At 26.6% G+C, this 22924-nt stretch overlaps 3 protein-coding genes across 8 annotated transcripts in view; 2 read left to right on the top strand and 1 right to left on the bottom strand.

The window, feature by feature from the left end:
• The window catches only part of LOC123266636 (dynein axonemal intermediate chain 7-like), a 41550-nt gene extending 23242 nt beyond the window's left edge, over nucleotides 1-18308 (bottom strand). For all 3 annotated transcript variants that reach the window (XM_044730963.1, XM_044730964.1, XM_044730965.1), the window contains exon 1: nucleotides 17858-18308. The gene's annotated coding sequence lies outside the window, so the exon portion shown is untranslated. The remainder of the gene's footprint in view (nucleotides 1-17857) is intronic.
• LOC123266635 (putative uncharacterized protein DDB_G0282133) lies at nucleotides 463-12931 on the top strand. Of its 3 annotated transcripts, none has more exons than XM_044730960.1 (11): nucleotides 464-675; nucleotides 3206-3277; nucleotides 3969-4755; nucleotides 5764-6075; nucleotides 7184-7986; nucleotides 8798-8965; nucleotides 9049-9289; nucleotides 9384-9510; nucleotides 11885-12066; nucleotides 12486-12697; nucleotides 12777-12931. In XM_044730960.1, exons 2-11 carry the CDS (start codon nucleotides 3207-3209, stop codon nucleotides 12817-12819), a joined length of 2946 nt encoding a protein of 981 aa, XP_044586895.1. In that variant the 5' UTR covers nucleotides 464-675; nucleotide 3206; the 3' UTR covers nucleotides 12820-12931. The 3 variants fall into 3 exon arrangements, with proteins under 3 accessions (XP_044586897.1, XP_044586895.1, XP_044586896.1); XM_044730961.1 differs by lacking the exon at nucleotides 464-675 and adding an exon at nucleotides 1469-1530; XM_044730962.1 differs by lacking the exons at nucleotides 11885-12066; nucleotides 12486-12697; nucleotides 12777-12931 and adding an exon at nucleotides 11719-11795 and having other exon boundaries at nucleotides 463-675.
• On the top strand, nucleotides 14637-17205 carry LOC123266638. Of its 2 annotated transcripts, XM_044730968.1 has the most exons (3): nucleotides 14656-14670; nucleotides 14734-15223; nucleotides 16297-17205. In XM_044730968.1, the coding sequence occupies exons 2-3, from the start codon at nucleotides 15098-15100 to the stop codon at nucleotides 17146-17148; spliced, it is 978 nt and encodes a 325-aa protein (XP_044586903.1). In that variant the 5' UTR covers nucleotides 14656-14670; nucleotides 14734-15097; the 3' UTR covers nucleotides 17149-17205. The 2 variants fall into 2 exon arrangements, with proteins under 2 accessions (XP_044586902.1, XP_044586903.1); XM_044730967.1 differs by having other exon boundaries at nucleotides 14637-15223.
• Nucleotides 18309-22924: the final 4616 nt, after the last annotated feature.

Raw genomic sequence — 22924 nt, 5'->3', positions numbered from 1 at the left:
ATTTACATAAATAAAAAATCTATTACGTAGCAACTTTTTTTTGTTTAGAAGAAAAATATAAAGCTGCAATCTTAGAGACCGGCTGTTTAATCTAAAAAAGATTAGGATGATTTCGGTAAATTTTTAAAGTTTCAAAATTTCTAGCGTGATTAGATAAAAAATAAAATTTTCAAGATAAATCAGATGTATTGAATTATTGTCAAGAGTACTATCATAAATCAAAAAAATAAATAAATCAAGATAATAAATTTTTTTTTTTTTAATAAAAAAAAACTTATTATTTCTAATATAATGACGCTCAACAATGAGTGATTCATAATAAATGATTCGACGAAGTAATTGCCGACTAGAAATAACTTCACGATAATTATCCCCACATTTTGTAATCGCTAGATGCAGGTGATGAGTTTTGTTATGATACTTCAGTTTGTTTACAAACATACGAACAAATCTACGATTAAAATTGCCAATTTTGCAGTATAAAAATTATATACACAATTATTTCAATAATTAATCTAGATAACAAACATATTGTGCGAATAAATAAAAAAAAAAAGGATGAGGATTTGCGGAAAACCACGACTGCCGGTAATTAATACTTATAAATCGGAAGCTGAGATTAAGCCTAGAGATTGTCACTTCCTAATGTCTGAAATTTAACTACAAGGTTCTGTGGTACGTAAAAAAGTATATTTTTACATTTATAATTTAAATTTGTAAACATTTTATTTAAAATTTCAATAAACCTGTTTCTACTTTTCATTCAACAACGTTTGCGTCATCGTGGCTTAAATTAATAGGTCTGCGCATGCGCAGTAGATCCACTACTACTAACTCTCGATATTTAATATAATTTTTTTATAACATTTAATTATCGATTATTAATTTAAAAAATCTTTGGCATTATAATAAACAATTTATTGTTTATGAATAATTATTTTATCTGATGCAAATTAAAATTAAATGTTTGCGTATTTATTTTAAAAGTTTTTTTAGATAAAAATCGACTTGATAACGATTCAAAAAAATATATTATTTTTGTTTAAATTAAAAAAAGAAAAATAAGTGTAAAAAGCAAGGTTGCCACACTGAGCTTGAAAGATAAAAAAGATTTAAAGCTAAATGATAACTATAAAGCGATATCACAACGCTGTAAATGCAAATTAAAAATAATAATAATTCAGATTGTCCGCGACGCAATCTGAAGTCCGCGAGTTAGTTCAACGCGATCTATAGTTAAGTTAACAACATTTGCGGGATCTCATGTGTACAAATTGTGACCATTGATCTCATTAATTTTTATAATAATAATAAAATATTGTTAAATAAATTATGCTCTATCATAAAATTTTTATTAAAAAATCCATCCGAAATATTTATTTCCGATTTATATTGACTCGCAAAAAACAATGCGTATTAAATAAACAAAAATTTGACTCATCTGTATTTAATAATTAAAAAAAACAACGTATATATTTTTTATTAATTTAATTTATACAATTATCTGGATATCAATGATAAATATATAAGGTAATATTTTATTAACATTATTTATTATTAGTTATTAAATTTGTTAAACTCGGCTTACTTTTCTTATCAAAAATAAATATTTTTTTTCACGTCGGTTAAATCTTCGATTTAATAAAAACAGATTGAAAAAAAAAATATTTTGATTTTATATTTAAATTATATTTATTTTTTTAAGAATAAAATTAAGTAGTATTTTTTTTTTATCTATTTTGATGGCTTAAATGGTAATTTTTATGAATTTATCAAAATAAACTAATTATTTATATTTTATCTTGTTATTATTGTAACATAGATAATACTAGATGGTAATTCAAAGTTTGAGATGAAAAAAAAAAATTAGGAAAACGGTTGACCCTAAAGGCCATCCCTGCAACTTCCCGCTAATTCCGTTAATACCTGGCCGCTTTTTTGAGCTCTTCGAGCTCAAAAGTACAATCTGTGTGTTGTTTTAAGCTCTCCGAGCTCAAAAAGATATCTTTTCTATGCTTTTGAGCTCTTTGAGCTCAAAAGTCTGATAGAAGTTTCATAGAACACTATTTTTTGAATGTTCATACCGCAATAACTTTTGAATGAATGAACCGATTTTTACGCGGTTGGCGGCATTCTACGTAGTTTTTTAAGCCTTATAAATAATTTTTAAGTTTCAATTGGTCAAACTAGAAATTTCGGAGTAACTCTGAAAAAACACTTTTTTCGGTTTTCTTTCGTTCACGATATCTCTCGAACGAATCAACCGATTTTGACCGGATTAGCGGGGATCGACGTGGTTTTTCAAGGTTGAGAGCTGATTAGTTTTTGGAATCGATCGGTTGAGCCGTTTAAAAGTTATCCCAAAAAAACCACTTCAGAAAAAATTTTTTTTCCTACTTTTTTTTAGATTTCTCCAAATTTCTCAAAATCTATCGGTCTGAATCGGTTCAAATTAACAGAAAATCTAAGTTTGGCGAAGCCCTTTCGAATGGCACCAACCGCGATGAAATCGGTTCAACCGTTCAAAAGTTATGAGGTTTACATACTTACATACACACACACATACATACAGACATAGTGACACCCTCGCGGGAATAGTCAGGAAAGCTTCCTAGGACCTCAAAACGTCGAGATCTGATGAAAACTCGATTTTCGAAAAACGGGGTAAAACCAATAACTTCCCGATTTTTGAAAATTTTCAATTTTCTTTGCGGGAAGTTAAAAAAAAAAAATAAATAAATATCGTAACATAGAAAATATTATTAAACTAAACGCGCATACATATGAATATGTAATCTTTTGTTTGTTTGAAATAACATTAAAATGATAATTATGATAAAATAAGTATTATTGTACATTGTTGGTAAATAATTGACATGACTAATTATCACTAGATATGATAAGTTTAATCGATAAACAATTTATTTGTAACTAAGTAGGAAAATTAGCATAAAAAAGTAATACTGCAGTCGTATCACTTTATCAAGAATTTAATTTAAACTTTTTATATGAGAATTTTTAAATAAGAAGTAATAAATAAATAAACAATTTATGCAGTTGTTTTTCATTATTGTAAGTTAATTTTATATGTTTGTATTAAACAGTGATTTTATATATTTTTTTTTAATATAAAATTCAAGTATGTAAATTTTATTTATAAATAGATTTTAAATTAATAATTTTTATAATGATTTTAAATATTTAGGATGCGACAAGAAGTTGAAGATTGTCACTGGAATTGTTCGAGTGATGTTGAAAATAATTATCAGCCTAATAGGTAAGTGATTTTTTTTATAATTTAGAAATAAAATTGTAGATATGTACACAGTAAAAAATTTTGCGTTATTGCATCACAAAACAGTGTTAAAAATTTTTTTGTTAAATATTTAACACTATTTTGTTTTGATTCAACAGAATAAATGATAAATTAACACAAAAAAGTGTTAAATATTTAACGAAAAAATTTTTAACACAAAATTTTTTACTGTGTAAGTCAATTAAAAGGTTAATTTGTAATTTGGTCAGGGTTTTAGCCGCTATATTTATCATAAGCTTTGAAAATAAAATTTTTAAATTTTAACAAATATATTTTCTTTGAAAATTAACTTTTTTCCCAATTTAATAATTAGTAAATTTTTTAATTATTATTTTCTTTAATATTTTTATTCTCCAGCGGATTTATGATAAGAAAAAAAATATTTTAAAAATTTTTTTTATTTATATCGACTAATAATTTTTATTAAAAATATTTTTCTCAAAAATTGTAAATTATAAACATTAACTAAAAAATTTATTCGTATATTATTATTTTGACAACAAAATCAGGGTTTTTATTTCAAGCTTTAATAAACAACTAATAAATTTTTTTCTCAAACTAAAAATAAAACAAAACAATCCGGACTATCAATAAATAAATATTTATCAATGTTAATACCAAATAAAAAATAAAAATTTATCCATTCTTTCAGTCCATCAATGGATTCATCGCTAAAAATAAATTCATCAAAACTTTCACATCACTCGAGCTCAGAATCTAGTATTTCTTCTGAACAATCAGTGCCTTCTGATACCGTGGACAGTGATAACGCGCCTTTATATGTAAAATCTAAACTTTTACCGCACGACCGTGAAATAACGATCAATAGTGACGAAATAAAATTGCATTCAAGTGACACTGAAGACAGATCGGCGATCAATGCCAATGAAACTTTCATTTCTGGTAATAAGTTTAATGACATTATTGAAAAAATAGTTGAGCTTAAATTTTCTTCGGATAATATTGATGACGATAAAAAATTGTGCGCTATTAATAATAATAAAAATTTAAATAATAATAATAATAATTTTGATGAAAAAATAAGTAAAATAAATACAACTTATAAAAATTGCATAATTGTAGCAAGTAATTTAACTAGAGAGGAAAAAAAGTTAAATGTGAATAAAAATGAGGAAAATGATGACGACCTTAGAGTTAGGGGACCAGTTAGACCTCTATCTAATCAACCTAGAAGAAAACCTTACTGTCAATTCAGCGGTAGTTCTGATTCCGTAACTGACATGCAACAAAGTTACTCCTTAGACATTGAATCAACAGCTCAGCAAATAATGAGCATCAGTAATTACAGTGATCTCTTGATTCCTTGTCTGGACAAGCTAGAGGGGACGAATAATTATTCGTCGAATGTAAGTGACAGCGAGTGGATCTTGAATAACTATGATTGTGACGAGACGAATGCTGGTGATAATTCCTGTGATGTAAGCTAAAGTGATTTTATTGTTTTGTTTAGTCGCTTCTTTAGATTCAGTGGACTGAAAAGAAATTAACTTGATTCGAGAGAAAAATTCTTGAACCAAGAAAATAATTTTGAAAAGGGAAATTGTCTTGAATCAAGAAAATTTTTAGTTCAACAATTTTTCTACTCAAATCAACAAGATTAAGTTCTTCAAAATTATATACACGGAAAAAGTAAACTGCAATATTCACTCGGATTCCGGTTGATTTTTATAGTTTCAAACAGTAAAGCAGACATCGGGGTGGCAAAAATATAAATATTACAGTACTTAATGTAGAAAGTATAAAAGCCGCAATTTATAATTTAATATCCAAAATAAGTGATTAGTAGCTGTCACTATAGTAAACAACGACTCTTTCATCTTAAAAAATTACAGTTTCAAACAGTAAAAATTGCCATTTCAATATATAGTCCATATTATGAGGAGAAGGGGAACTCAGATGAAAGAGAAGGGAGAATTTAACATTTGAAACAGTAAAAATTATACTTTTAAAATATACATTTTACCAGTCCAAGCAAGTCAATAATTACAGTTTGATTTTTAGCGTTGCGTTTAAAATTTACCATTTTATATTGTAAATATTGACGTTGCTTGTATTAGAAATTTACTAACTTTATTTTATACTTTTTACATATCGTAAGACCATTTTTTAGGTACAAAATGATAAATATCAAAGTCTGAATAGTTAATTATTATACTTTAACATTTTAGACATTAACACAGCGAATATTACTGTTTGAAATAGTATTTTCTTCCATGTAAAGAGTAAATTATAACGTTTAAATGGTAAATATCGATAAAGTGAATAGCAAAATCACGATTTTACTGTTTGAAATGGTAATTTTTAGCAGTTGATCATTACTTATTATAAATCGACTATTATTTATTACAGTTTACTTTTTTCCGTGTACTTGATTCAAGAACATTTTTTTTCTGTGTGGATAATTTTAAGTTTTAACATGTTTTTAGAAAAAACAACAGATTCCCGCGATTATCATCAACGAAAATTCACTGACCAGTGAAGAATCGCTCATCGAAAAGTTGAATCTCCAGGGCTTTCAATCAGCGCAATCGGATGTTTCGAGTTACACTAATCCTTCGCCGGTTTTTAGTGAGAATTGGCCGGATTCACCTACCAGTGCTAACAGTTACAATGTTATGTCTTCTAGATCACACAGTCGAGCTTCTAGTCGGGCCCACTCACCTGGTTCGTCTGCTAATATTGGCTCTCCTTCAATACCTAATCATTTTACCAGTGAAAGTCCTCCGGATTTTTCTAATGTAAGTTACGATCATTTATAATCACGACTTAGTTTTGCTTAATGAAATTTTAAATATTTATTAACAATTAATAAGTTATTCTATCAGTGAATTCGAAATACTTTTTATCATATCTTGAATTTTCCTCTAGTGTGATACATTCTGAATTATGCAATGAATTCATTTGACTCTTTTAAAATAGTTTGTGTAAAGATTAGTTTAGAATCTCGGCGGTTTATTTCAGCTAGAGATAACATAGAATTGCATTAAAGTACTTAGACTAGAATCGTTATCATATATCTAATGACAATGACACGAAAATTAGAATTAAAATATTCAATTCAAGTAGATTTTTCATTTAGTTTTATTTTATTTTTTTACTGTTTTTAGAAAAAAAGTGACGATTTTTTATAAGGATTACCGTATTAAAATATAAGCTTAATTATTTTAGTATAATTTAACCTTAAGTCGAAAGTCGAAAGTCCACTCGTAAAAATTAATCATTTAGCTTATTTTCATTTATACTAATACCGGATTTTTATATTATCCTTTCAGAAGAATTAATCAACGTTATACGTAAAAAGTTTGAAAAAAATTTCAATCCGAATTTTTTAAATTAATTATCATCTTGGTTAATTTGAGAATTATGCTTTCAAAATTTTATGGTGATTACATATAATTGAGTTTCAATTTTTTTTACCTTGAAAAATTAATAAATTTACACATTTGATTTTCTCTGTCAAATCTATTGAAAAAATTGTTTAATATTAAATTTATTCAATAGTCATTCTTGTTTAATATCTCAAAAACTTCAATTAATTTAAAACATTTTCATTCAAAATAAATAACTGTATTTTGATAACCGGTCATATTAATTAACGTCCTAATCGCGTATCAATTACGTAAACGACGCAAAAATGTTTAGTTTGCTTCAACAAATTACTGTCAAACTACAGCGATAGTGATGATTAGTGGGAGTAAACCGTCTCTGGTTGATAAGAGTCGTTACCTATCACATTAGAGTCATAGCTTTGAGCTATCTGTACAATTAAATCGAATGCAAGTAATGACAAATGTCTTATAAGTTAAAATAAAAATAATTATTACAATATGTAGGTATTTTTTTCAGAGATTAAACAATTGGCGAGTACCAACATCCTTCTCCTCGTCATCTTCATCGAATCATTCCTTTGGAGACACATCAAGTCCCTCAAATTACCAACAATCGTTGGACCTGAGAGTTAAAGATCAATTAGAATTTGAATTCGCTGACTTTTCCCCTTGGTACGGTAACTGTGAGTCATCTAGCACGATAGTAAATAGTACTGACAATCCCAATGATATTGACACATTTGGAGTACTTAATGACAATATTCAAGTGGTACTTAATGTCGTAACACCCCCCGACTCAAAAGCGGCATCACCGCCGCGGGATCAAAAAAGGCGCTATGATTTTAATGAAAACAAAAATGATCTCTGCTCCGTGGCTAATAACGGAGGAATAAATCTGGGAAACACTGCTTCACTTATTGCGTCAGCTCAGAATGATCTGAACGGTGATTTTAACAAATCTCACGCGGTAACCAGCTACAATATAACGCAGAATATTTATCAGGAAAATTTGATGAATACAGAAGAGGAAATGAATTTTGAGGAGGAATTGGAGAGACATTTGCTGTCGAGTTTTGCCGAAGATAATATTCATAATAATAAACATTATTCTAATGAGTCGCTTTCAACATCTGGCTCGGTTAATAATTATAGCCCGGAATATAATGACTTTTCATCGATGTATGGAACAGAGAACCAATCTTCTCCATCTGTTAGTGAACCGTGCTTCAATAATTCATGGAATTCCCAACAAAATATACCGTTCAATGACTTTCAAATCCCTGAAACTGTTTCTTCGTTTAGGCATAATCGCTATCGAAGGTAAATTAATAATAATTTAAAATTTTTACACTGTAAAAAAATGAACTATTGTCTTGAATCAAGATGAAAAATTCTTGAATTAAGCAAAATTTACTCAAATCAAGAAAAAGTTTGTAATTTAAAAATTTTTTTACTCAAATTAAGACAATGAAATTCTTCAAAATTAGGTTTTTGATTCGAGAAATTTTCTCTTGCATCAAATTAATTTTTTTCTAGGTTCTTGATATTATTGTAATTATTTAGTTAATTGAATCAATTCTTCAAAATTCATTTTTGATTTTTTTTTTTGGACTTTTCGTCGACTTTATTGCGACTTCCTCGAAAACTACAATAAATAAAAATAAAAAAAAGCGTTTTAAATTTAAATGCACATTTTAAGCACTTGTGTGATGCGTAAATTAATTAAATTACAGTTTAAAATTACAACAAGTTTTTACCAATAACTTGAATACCATTTTCAATTTTTATATAATATTATGTGGAGAGAATAAAATAATAATAAATTATATTCTATACACTACAAGAATAAATTTACAAATAATTTGAATAATAAGGTAATTTTCAATAAATTACAAGAAATTAATTTGATTTATAATCCAATTTTAAAGCTTTTGAATCAATTAAAAATTTTTCTGCAAAAATTAAAATCAATTTTATTAAAATAAATTTTTCTGCAAAATTTAAAATTAATTTTGACACCCAAAATTTAATAATAATCAATGAAACATTAAGCGTCAATTAAAAATAAAATAAGGAGCTACTAAAAAAGCATAAACTATCTAAAGTATGTAAAATTTGTTCTTTTTAAAAGGAATTCTCTACGAAATATAGCCCCATGGCCGTCGTTAAACCTTCCCCAGACGGCAGCAACTAAAAAATTAAAAGATCAATTAGACCCGAGGGACGTTGAAAAAGCAATGAGGCATCTTTTAAAAAAATCAACCGAATACCTCTCCGCGCAAGATAAGGACGGAGATACGTGAGTAATCGATGATAATTATACATTACAGTTCAATGAATTGAATTATTTTATATTTTTAATCGAAATAATTTGAATAAAAGGTTATTGATGTGTCTGGTTGGAAATCCTCATGAATTGGAGAAATGGAAAGCTTATTTAATGCCAATGGTAGAAAGAATCAGGACTTTGGACGACGGTCTGTCGCTGAAAAATAACCGCGAAGAAGATGTCTTGTATTTGGCGGCAGTTAATTGTCCGCAAATGCCTGAAGTTACGGGTTATTTGGCTGCCGTTATGATGCAAGCGGGCATTGATATAAGCCAGCAGTTGTATCGAAGAAGGGTAGGCGTGTTTTGTTAATTTAAATTTTCAATTTCGATGTTTTATTTGTTGTTTTATGAAAGTAAAGATGATAATTGTTAATGCGATTTATCAGGGCGATACTTTAATCCACGCAGTTGTTGCACATGGCGATAAACACTTGCCAATTCTTCAAGAATTGTTGACATTGAAAACAAGCCAAGGAAATTCAGTTTTTGATTTATCCAAGTCTAATTATGCTGGTAAATTATTCAAATAATAGATTTTTTTATTAATTTATTTTTAAACTAAGGACAAAATTTTTTAATTTATTATTTGAATTTATTTTATTGGGACACAGTTTGAAAATCAAGTGTTTAATAGAATAATTTTTTTTAAGGAACTATTTTGATTAATTTTTAAAAATAAAAATTGATTTTCTTTTTAAGAAGTCAGAAAAAATTACTAGGAAATTTATTATGATCGATGATTAATAAAAGAATACTTTTTTTACTAAAGGTCAGATATATCTCAAAAGAAATTAACATACAAAGATATTTAAGGAAAAAAAAAATAATTTAATGTTTGATTAATTAGTTAACTGAACTTCTTATTGGTTATTCAATTTTTTTTCTGTTAAATATTTCTCAGGAATTTTTTTGCTTGATTTTTAAACCGAGTATCTCAAAAATGAAATAATAAAGAAGTAAAGAAAAAAATATGTGTGTGTACCAGAGTACACAGGTAAGAAGTGAAACTTCTTTAGGACCTATCATTTTTTTACTATTTACAACTTTACAGAAATTGGGTAGATGAGACTTAAGAAAAAAAAAATTTTCCGGATTAAATTAAAGCTATTTTTAGTATTATAAACATGCATACAAATAATATGAGTAATTCATTTTATCATTGCTCTTATCTATACTATTAAGAGAATAAGCGAAATTTTGTGGCCAGTGTATTTATATGATAAAATGGGTTTTTATAGTTGAATTTGGTATCGTTGGAAAAGTTTTGACCTGAAGTTGTGCCTTTTTAAGGTTTCATATCATTCTCACCAGTAGTTAATTTATGATGATAAGTATTTAGATACATAGTTAAGAAATGACCTTGTATCTTGTGAACTATTGACGTTTTTAAAGATATAATAAGCTCATCCCGATGCTACACTCATCAAGACCTTTCATTTAAGTACCCACATCAATTTTTCATATATTTATATGTATTATGTATATGTATATATGAAAAATATATCAAAATGAATGTGGGTACTCACATGAAAGCTCTTGATGAGTGTAACATCGGGATGAGCTTATATTTTTAAAAACGTCAATAGTTAAAAAAGTACAGTGCAATTTAACAAAATAACAAAAATTTTATTTATTTATAGTTCACAAGTCACGGCAGTCACATAGTGACTGCAAGGTTGCTAGATATAATTATTGTAATTCATCAATTTTATGATCTCATCGTCATTACCATTGTTGTCATTTTTTAGATTCTGCCATTATTTAATCTAAAAATTAGTTAATCAGTTTACAAAAATTAAATAAAGAACTTTAATATTCATATTTCATGCCATAACTTAGTAAAAATAATTCAAAGCAGATATTTAACAACTTACTCAATTACACAAGTTATGAGTAAATAATTGGAATTATCTATTCAAAGTAATACAATTATTTGATGACAGTTAATCTTATAGACATGCAATGATTTTATAGAATTCAAAATGAATAGATAAATCATTAGAAACGAATAATTAAAAAATATGTCCATATACATATTTTTATTTACTAATAATTGTTTTGTTTTATTTTTAAATTATCATTTGATTAGTTTTTTTAATTGTTTTTAGAATTAATAATGCTTACTAGATTTATTCTTTACGGCGCTATACTGAACTTTGATAAAAAAAAAAACAACATGGCGCGTAACGGAAAATTGTGACGATTTTTTTTTACATTGCTACAAAATTTCTCTCATACGTCGATAAAGAAGTTTCACTTCAAAAATTTTCACAATACTTTTTATCACCTCACGATATAAATATCTGTAACGAGAAATAATGTTTCTTATTATTAAACGATTGCAAACTAAGTTTGTATATATTAAATAATTTTTAACATTTATTTTGTGTTTATTTTTAAAAGTATTAAATAAAAATTATCAATTAAAATTTTTAAATAAAATTTATTTTAATATTTTCAAGGTATATTTTGATTTTCTAGTTTTTTAATAAAACTAAATAAATAATTATATTATTAAAAGTTTTTAAAAATTTTTTTAAGGTCAAAGAACTCATAATAAAAAAATTATAATCATTAATTTTGTTGATAGATGTCATTTAATATTTATTTACTTAAAAAAAAAAAATAAATTATTTATTTGCTTGCCGCAAAAAGACAATTTTAGCTGACAGACAGACGTACAATAATTAATTATATAAAACTATTTGTTTTTATTGTTAGGATTCTCAAAATAGTCATCAGTTTAGTCAAAACATAAATATTATTTTAATCAATAAGGTGGTAAAAGGTATGCTTAATTTTTTCTGTAAATATCTTCAATAGAATTGTTTTTTTTTCTTAATTAATTTTATAAATATTGATTGATAAGAGCTATTTTTGCTAACAGGGCGAACTCCGCTGCATGTAGCAGCAGAAGTACATGATCCTCAAGGATCGGGGATTAATTCTGTCAATGTTGTTCGACTGTTGTTGGCAAATGGCGCAGATCCGAAAATAAAAGAAAGCACGTGTGGAAATACGGCGTTACATTTAGCTGTTTCTGTATCATGTGATCCAGCGCTTGTAAAGGTATAAATATAAAAAAAAAAGTTTGTTTTTTTATTCTGCTTGTTTTTACGACGCATTTATAATAAAAAATGTTGTGAAAGAAAAAAATAAAGATTTTAATTTTAAGAGTTGAAAAAAAATGGTTTTTATGTTTTTGGATAAAATTTATATTTTATCTAAATGCAGAAAAAATTTCATACATAAGAGACAAAATTTTTCTTAATATAAATTACAATTACGGTTATTAATCTAAACATTATGCAAATTAATTTATATTTCTTAATTAATAATTTACATTTCTCTATTTTTTTCTGTTGTTCATATTTTATAGTTCTCTGCTCATTGCTGTGTAAAATAGCTATCTTGTACTAAAAAACTAATTTATCTACTTATAAGTACTCTTATAATAAATAAATTAATTAATTAATTATTGACGGTAGGTTCTGTTAATGAAGAATGGGCGAGAAGCAGTCAATATCCAAAATCGCAATAACAACACCGCTCTACACATGGCCGCAGCTGCTTCAAATAACATTCAATTAGACAAGCAAATGAATGTATGCAGTAATTTAATCAAAGCTGGCGGATTAACAAATATTATTAATCAACATGGATGCACGCCGTTGGCTCTTGTTCCAGCCGATAGGAAAAAGTACATCAGAGATATCTTCTCAAAAAAAATTTAATTTCATATTGTTTAATGATACATCATAATTTCTTGTTTATTTTAGATTTATAAGTGCTTCTATTCACACCAAAGAGAATATTTTATAAGGAATTGTAATATTTAATTGTAAATACTTTACCGTAATTTCTACAATGCAAATACTGTTATTTGATAAAATACTTTTTGTACATACACATTAAACTTAAAATTTTGTTTTTATATTTATTTGTTAAAATTATTATATTCATTGAAAATTAGTTTTAAATAATTGCTGTTGCAAAAATTTTTTGTTTCAAAATTTCTTAAAAATTGAATTTAGAGGATTTAGTTAATTGTTATTTTATTTATAGTAATTAAAAATTGTTTTAAATCCATCGCAGTCATCAAAAAAAAAAATTTTAAACTTTATAATCATTCCAAAATTTAGTAAAAGAAATTTGAACTTTATAATTTTATAATTTTTTAGTGTTAAATTTTTTTTGCTTTGCGTTTACTTAGAATTTAAATTAATATTTAATGGTAGTAGTCTGGTAACTTATGCCTATTTTCATGACTTCTTTGGAGGGTGGTTTTTTATAGAAAAATAAAAATGAATTATCTTGAATATTTAGAGTGTTTTTATTTACATATTGAAAATATAAAAAAAAATTTAATAGTTTATTACTATTATTATTGTCACTCGAAGTTGGAACCTCAAAAAAAAATGCACGTGGGTGGCCCGGGTCCTAACTTTTTTTCTACTGAACCGATTGCTTTCAAATTTTAACAGGCTGTTCTACACACTTATAGTTCTCGTCGGTACTAACGAGAATTTTTTTCACCCCTAATTTTTTATTTTACAACCCTTTCTTTGCTAAAATAAAAGGACTTTTTTTTCAAAGTCCGCCATTTTGTTATTTACCCTTGAAATTTAACTTCAGTAGTTCTGACCAGAATGACATGTCTATAGATTAAGAATAATCAAGAATATTTGATTTCAGATAACATCAAGAGCTAAATAAAATCACCCGGGCCACCCACGTGCATTTTTTTTGAGGTTCCAACTTCGAGTGACAATAATAATAGTAATAAACTATTAAATTTTTTCAAATAATTTTTTTTTATATTTTCAATATGTAAATAAAAACACTCTAAATATTCAAGATAATTCAGTTTTATTTTCCTATAAAAAACCACCCTCCAAAGAAGTCATGAAAATAGGCATAAGTTACCAGACTACTACCTTAATATACAAAAAATTTCAATAAAAAGAAATAGAAATTTTCAAAGAGAACAAACTGGAAATATTACCCACACTTGTCCTATTCAGTTCAATCTAATAATACTCAAACAAAAAAATAGCTGAGGTAAGTTTGAATTTCGCTAGGTTGAACTTTAGTTTGACGAAATGTTGCCAGTCATGAATTTAGAGAAATTCGCTTGCCCAAGGCTTTAACAATCAATAAAATGTATATTACAAATTCAGATCATAATTTTTTAACTAAAATTTCATTTAAATTAAATTAGGATTGCGAAAAATTCAATAGAACAAAAATTAAATCAGATTTTTTACGATTTTTATTTCAAAAAAATTTAACTCTATTATTAAAGAATAATTCTTGTTAAAATTAAATATATCAATTTTTAATTAAAAAAATTAAATTTTAAAATTGAATTCATAGTTTTTAATTAAAAATTCTTGAGTAAAAAAAAATGACAACCCTGATGGAATTTATAAAATTAATCGAATAATTTTTATCTCATTTTTGTATGGTGGGAATGTCACTTGAGAAACCCGCAATAATTATATTATCATGTTAAAAAACGTATACATGCGTGGGTATGTAGATAAAATCTCTAGCAATCCGAAGTTCCGGTCCTACAAAATTTTTTCCGGTGTAATAATGCGGCGTCTCTTGGGTCCCTACACCATTTACTTAAAATAATTCACCATTAACCATTAACAGAAGAATTAAACGGTAGCAAGCATCTCAACAGAATTTATAATACTTATTATTTATATTTTTTAATTCATTCAATAGAATCCTGCCGCCGTTCATGTCAATCATTGTTATCACAACAGCAGAGTAAAAAAACTGTCAATCATAATTTTTCTATTCACCGACAATCTTTAACAACCGACAGGAATATTTGTTTCAAACCACGAGCCACAAATACTGCACGGAGTAAGGAAAACGACTGTGATTCACAAGTTTATCAAGTCAACAGGAATTGGTTGTGCTTTTTTTTCCTTAATCAAAGATTTTTTTTAATTCAAGGCACTATTGAGCCGAGTGAATATTTTTTTAAGTTATTATTGTTGCATACGCGGATTGTTATGGAGACATAACTGATACTTAATTCAATAATTTGTGTTTATTGATTGAATAATTAAAAAATTGCAATATGAAAATTTTAAGTGTATTTTTAAGTATTTTGACTTGCTCTGGGTTAATTAATAGTGAAAGTATTAGTGAGACATGTAATCATGAACATGGAGAACTTATTAAGTGTCAATGTAATGGAAATGAGGTAATTAATTGGATTTTTTAATAAAAAATTATAGAAATTTTTTGACAATAAGTTTTGTTTTTGTTTGTTTTTATTCATATGATAAATAATTTTTCTTATTAATATTAGATTAATAAATCAAATTTTGCTTTATTGAATAATGATTTTTGTTAAATTGCACTGGACTTTCTTAAATATTGACGTTTTTAAAGATATAAGCTCATCCCGATGATACACTCGTCAAGACCTTTCATTTGAGTACCCACATGCATTTTTGATATATACATATATATAATATATATAAATATATAAAATATATGAAATATTGATGTGGGTATTCAAATAAAAGGTCTTGACGAGTGTAATGTCGGAGTGAGCTTATATCTTTAAAAATGTCAATAGTTGACAAGATACAAGGTCATTTCTTAATTATTGATATTTTTAAAGATATAAGCTCATACCGATGATACACTCATCAAGAGCTTTCATTTGAGTACCCACATGCATTTTTGATATATTTTTCATATATATAATTACATAAATATATAAAATATATGAAAAATTGATGTGGGTACTCAAATAAAAGGTCTTGACGAGTGTAATGTCGGGGTAAGCTTATATCTTTAAAAATGTCAGTAGTTCACAAGATACAAGGTCATTTCTTAAATATGTATCTATATTTTAGTCAAATAAATTGTAGAAAATTGTAAGATATTTTTGAAAATTTTTTAATACTAGCTTAGACAATCTTAATAATTTTTGGAATCAGATAATTTGAAATCTTTTATTAATTTTAAAAATTTATTTTGATAAGATTAATCTATGTTTAATATGACATCTATAATTTGAATTTCTCTCGCATGTTTAAATTTTTTAAACTAGAAAGAAATGTTAAGATTACTTTCCCCAAGTAAGTTGCTTTCTAAAATAAATATTGAAAAATTGAATTTTTACCAAAATTTACGTAAACTTTACATTTTTTAAAAAACATAATTGAGAAAAAATGTGAGAATTATAAATTATCCAGTTTAAAAACTCTCAAGCAAAAATATCGAAAAACAAATAAGTTTTTTTTTTTTTTAATATTGTTCCAGGAGTTGAATCTTCCAAGCAACATAAACTACGAAAATGTGTCATATTTAGCAATAACATCATGCAAATTCGCCGACCTACACTTTTCAAGTCTGCCAAACGCGCAAATAATTCGGCATATATTGATCCAAAACATCAGCGGAAGTTTAAAATTTGAACCTTTTGTGATATCCAAAAAATTAGACACATTCAAGTTGAAAAATATCCAAAAAATACCAATAATAACTCACGACACATTCACAAGCATATCGAGCATAGAAACATTAATGATTGAAGACACACGGATCGACCAATTCGACGAACAATTCGCCCATATAAGCATCGATAATTTCATTTTGCGCAACGTCTCAATAAAGCAAATGATCGGTATTAATTTTTCCGGGCAAGGCAAAACGTTGAAAATAATCGACACAATAATACGCAATGTGGCGGGTGATTTGAATTTCGCGTACTTTGAGTCAATTGAAATTATAAACTCGACATTTGAATTTGAAAAACCGGGCGACATACCAATCGAAGGTTTGAACGCACAAATTATTAACTGCGTGTTTTTGAACGTCAGCGTTAATTTAGTTGTTAATGAGAATATTAAATTAAAGGATAATTGTGCTGATGGTAAAAGTTCGATGAGATTATCGTCGAAGTATGTCTACAGTGTTGGTAATAGACTACCAACAGAAATAATTTACACGCAAAATCGCACAAATTCTGTTTTGTTTCATAATAACAATAATACTGTATGCATTGCCGGGAATTGCAAGTGTCCGAAAAGTGCTGGTTATAATTCATATTATAAATTTCACGCTAATATTTATCTTTCGATTTTATTACTTGTCGGTGTTTATAGTTTATAAATGTATGGATTTATTTTTTATTGAATGTAATTAGATTTTTAATAAATAAATGAGAAATTATATAAACGAATAGAAAAATTTATTTTATACTTATTATAGTTTAGAGTTAACTTGATGTGTTATTTTCATTCTTTATGTGTGTGTAAAGTATCTTTAGATTGTTAATTTTTTAAGTAATTGTTATAATAAGTGGAAATATATTTTTAATTCTTAATATTGTAGCGTCAACTTTTTTTCTAGTTTCATTATGCCTAAATCTGAAAAAAAAATTGTATTGCTTCTTAAAAAATTGAAATTAACAATAAGGATATTAAAAAAATAATTATGAAAGTTGATCAGAATTTTATCGATCTGCGTATGAGTAAATTAAAAAAAATTTATTAAATAATTTATTAAAATTTCGATAAGCATAAAGAAAAATCTTTAAAAATTGACCGTAAATTTCTTGAAAATGCGCAAGCGCTAGAAAGAAAAGTGGCACAGATATCACTAGGTATAATCCAAGATTCTACTAAATATAATCCAAATTATACATTATACAATCTTGGATTATATTCGGTGGAATTTTACGCAGTATAAGCTGAGTTTTTACTGGAAGAAATAAGCCAATGACTATAATCCAGATGTCACTCAGTATAATCTGGAATGTTATCCAGTGTAATCTTGTTCTTTCCGTTTTTTTTTTTTAAATAAATATTAAACAATTTACCTTGTCTGAAATTTTAAGATTCACTTTGACACCGGATTGCAGATTTACATTTACTAATTATTCTTCACATTATTTTTGTAATTTCTGCATTTTAATTATTGACAATAAATTTGATTTTTTACTATCATAAATTATGTTTTTGTTCTGTGAAATAGTCTAACCTCAACCAATAGCAACTTGTCAAGATCGTTTAAACTCGGAAAATTTGTCACGTACATGCGAATATCGTAAATAATCAATTCACTGTGTACTATCGTCGCATAATTAATCCCCATTGTTTATACTGTCTATTAACCAATTATAATCATCTAATTTTTCATTCACAAAACTAATTTACACTCGTCGGTAACTTTAGAAATAATTTATGATACTTTTATGTATCACTTTAGAACATTAGTTATTAAGACAATTAATTTAATATTATTACTGTTATCAATTATAATAAGTTTTATTAACCATCAGTCTTGTTTTTTATAATCAATAAAATCAATTACATTCACAGATTTATTTTTTTTTGAAACGATATCGAAAAGTTAAAGTTTAAAAAAAAAACTTACTGTAAAAGATGCTTCAGTTTGTCCACAGATGGCGTTACTAGTACTCCCACAATTTTCATTATTTTTACCGTCTTACTGAATTTAACAGAAATCTGTTATTTTTTGGATTTTTATGATAACTAAATTATTATGGAATAATTTTTAATAAAAAAATTCAAGATTTAGAAATTAAAAAAAAATTAGGTGTAGAAGTTTTTTTTTATAATTGATTTGTAGTAAAAATTAATAAATTATCAAATGTTTTATCTGCTGATTTATTGAAATTAAAATTGAAAATTACAATTTTATGAATAAAAATTTTTCCTATAAAAAATAAAATAATTTATGATATCTAATTAATTATTTAAAAGTAAACTTTTCATAATAAATCGGAAATAAGTGTAAAATACTATAGCAATCAAGTAAAATAATTACATTGTTAAAAACCGATAGGATATAGTATTATGGCTTATATCTATTCCTATAAACATGGATAATAATTCTAAAATCTGTCAAGTAATTTGTCATTAATCCAAAGTAAATTAAACAGTTACCTCCGCCCCCCGAATAACTACTCTTTGATGATATTTCCGTTCACGTGTGAGGTCTCTTTTAACATTACACATTTATCTTGTTAATCCAAGTGGATTCCGGACATCACGTACTGTGGATTATACCTTGTGCCAAGGAATTAAGGAAATATTTTTCTTCGTGTAGGTCAGAAATTCTTTATAAAGCTCTAAGCTTCTACTTATAAATATATTTACATGCCCACTTACCAGAAATATCCTAAAATAGACTATTATGGTTATTATTACTTATTTATTTATTTTTTTAAGTAAATGGAGCTAAATCAATTCAGGTGTGCTACAATAAATTATTTTTTCTTTAATATTAAATTTTTTACAATGTTTATAGTTAATTTAATTTTTTCAGAGGTAATTATTATTATTATTATTATTATTAAATAATTAAAAAAAAGTATCAAGTGAATAGACACAAATTATCCGCTCGATTATTAACGACGATACTCCAAGCAAGTTATAAAAAAAATCAATTTCATTCATTTTTCCGCTGATAACTTTTTCCTATTTCCGGAAACCTTCAATTTCCGTTCGGAAGCCAGGAAAAACGTAATTTTACAACCGTAAGGAGCAAGGAATGAAAACAAGCGTTAAACTTTTTTTTTTCAGCTGTAACAAATCGCGATATTTTTTGTTATTTTAAAACAAGTTTTTTAACTGGGAGAGTATCAAATTTAAAAAGTCGGTATGATGAAAGACCAAAGCGGATAATAGTCTGTATAAATTTGAAAAGTATAAAATCAACAGTGGAGAGTAACATGTGACATTTGAAATAGTGAAAGTGAAGGAATCTGTCAAAATTTTAGAAGGACTGTATCTAATGACTCGACTTTGAGGAAATCAAAGTGTCAGTTGAAAAGAGTGTCTAGACATTTTCTGTCGATTCCCAAGCAATTAGTCGTGATCTACTGCGTTTTTCATCATACATTTATGATCTCAAATATTTTTTTTACATAATATATGGAGATTTCGGCGCCACGGGGTACCGTTAAAATTTATAATTACAAAAATTAATATTAAATTTTAAAAATTTTTGGGTTAAAATGTTATCATTTAGTAAATTAGACATAAGAAAAATAATTGAGTTCTGCTAAGCCGTGGGAAAATTAGATGATTTAAAAATTTAAAAACTTTCAAGTCTTTTTTAATTTTAATAGTAAAATGATTAATTATATTTTTCAAAGGGACATTTTTATATTTAAAATTTAATTCAATAAATTAGTGCCTTATTTTTTTATTGAACATTTTTGAGAACAAAATAATAATTTTCGAAAGTTTAAAAAGCAATTTTTGAAGTATTAAAAAGGCAATATGCCTGTGTCCAGTGGTAGGTCGCATTTGCATTTAATCGATTTCCTCCATCATGCCCAATATCACCTCTTCTGGGTGAATTGCCTTTGTCTCTTTGAAACCGGCGATTCTATTAGATCCGGAATAGGAGTTGAGTATAAGCTACCTAGCCGTCGGAGTGGTGAGAGGCAAGGAGCAATTTGCTTTTCGTTTTATATAAGAATGAGAACAAATAAAAAAAAAAAAAAAAAAAAAAAAAAAAAAAAAAAAACTTAAAAGTGAGATCTACGAGAAAAAAATCTCCTTTTCCAGGCTCCAATGGCAAATTGAAAAAGTAAAAGAGTCTAGGGAAATATTTTCTCTTTAATTTCAAAGTTATTCCTTATCTCTTTTTCTTTGTATAATCTCTTGCTGCAGTCATGGATACTTACTTTAATTTGATATCTTTTCACTTTTTGATTTTGCTTGTTTAATATCTTTATTCTTAAATTTAATCATACGACGTTAAAAGAATAGATTTTTTTCTATTATTTAGGTGCAAAACGCATTAAAATTTTCAATAAATCATTAAATTATAGAAGTATTTGACGTTAACACAAACACTTGATACCTGACAGAGACAACTGGTAAATTTAAAGCCGAATATTCTGTGAGAGGTCAACTACATTAAGCCAGATGTTTTCCTGACATCTATATCTCCGATCCGGCGTCAACATAATTTTGTGTCAATCTGTGGATCATGTGCTGAATCCCACGGTATATTATATCCTGTATATATTAACATGTTATATGTTACTGACTAGTTACTAGACAAGACTAAATACATATGCTAGATATCTGTGTCGGAAAAGACGGCTGAAGCTAATCGTCTAATTTTTCACAAAAATCTTTTTAGAATTTATATTGATGATTATTGTTAAATTTATTCTATCAATAAATTAAGACATTAAAGTTAGCTGTAACTTAACCAATTTTTAATTTTATTTAACAATTAAAATAATTCTAAAAAATTGCATTTTCAATTTTTTAAAATTTCTACATGTCAATTTTTTTAGCCGTAATTTATTTGGTAACAAACATTTTACAAATTATTAAATATCTGCTAAATTAATTTTCATCAATAAATTTTTTGCTTTAATTATTTACATGGTTTAGAATTTTTGGAAAAATATATTGATAATAAATACTCAAATTAAGATAATAATATTCCGATAAATAATTATTTATACATTCAAAAAAAAAAAAAAATTTGCGCCTCTAATATCGATAGAATTAATTAAGGCTTGTAAAATTAATTTTATTTATTCTCTAAATCTCATCCATTACTAAGAAACAAAGTCACGCATATTTAATATTTATGAGTTGGTGTAACATATATTAATATACTATACAAGCATTAGCGCTATAATCTATTACAATTAATAAAACAACACCTAGAATAAGGAGTTGTACCGTCAAAGTTAAAGTTTTGAATCTTTTGAGCATCAACTCTTGCAATATTTAACATATCTCAAAGTACTTTATTTACAATGTGCATTTGACGTTAAGTGGATGTATCACGTACTCTTGGCTAAGAGTAACTACCGTCATACACCATACGCGGTCTCTTTCATCTTACAACATCGCTATTTCTAATACGATGTGTCATCTAAGGTGCAAGTGTACACCCACATTCACAATTACATGCATATACATGTACATGTCCGCATGCTCTATATTTTATTTTATATACTATACTCTGATTTTTTATATCTAACATTTTCATTCTTAGCTCGAGAATTCACTTGACAAGGAGGCCTAGCGGTTGTAAAACGGAAACTGCTACTTTGGGCGTGTCAGTAGGAAAATTTCTTGGGTGGACTATTCAAACCCGGAAGTTCTTTTTTTTTGTTGCTGCTAGTAAATTAATTTAATTTTTTTTATTAAAATTTTTGAATCCACAGATTCGGTAGAATCTGGCGCCAAGTTCCGTTCAAATCTGCTGTAAACGGAGCGCCAGACTACCGACTGTGTTTACTGTAAGCAGAACGGTATTTTGAGGTTGCAAAATTTTATTTAATTCTACGGTACTTTTTTTTTCTAAATTGTATATTATAACAGTAATTCATACTTTATTTGACTGTTATTAATTAATTATATTCACTTTATAACACGAATCTACTTGAAATTATTAAATTTAATCAGCACAAACTATAGCAACGCAAAAATTTCGATCCTGACTTTTTTCGATGAGCAAAGTGATTCTGCCACAGACCAAATAATTCTGAGAATGCATAGTAATCCTTCATTAGATGGGAAACTACAGTTAAAAAATAGATATTTCACAAAGCTTGCATCTACACCCACCAGGGTGCGCTGGAATTATTTTTACATAAACTGTAGTTTCAAGGGGATAGTTTGCTATAAATAAATAATAGTTTAAAAAAACTAAAAACACGCTTTTTATAGAAAACCAGTCCAAAATAGAAAATAAAGCTTAATAAATTTATTAGAGTAGTTGTACTTTCAATAATATAGTAATAGTGTAAAAAATGTATTTTATTTTAAAAAAAGCGTGGGGTGCTTTTTAAGATATTATCAAAATGATAATCACTCTACTCATATCTGTCAATAAAATATTTATAACTATTGACACCATGCACCCCACGCTTTTTAAA

Source organism: Cotesia glomerata, linkage group LG6, assembly GCF_020080835.1.
Source record: "Cotesia glomerata isolate CgM1 linkage group LG6, MPM_Cglom_v2.3, whole genome shotgun sequence".
Lineage (NCBI taxonomy): Eukaryota > Metazoa > Arthropoda > Insecta > Hymenoptera > Braconidae > Cotesia > Cotesia glomerata.
This window is presented reverse-complemented; position numbering and strand designations above follow the sequence as displayed.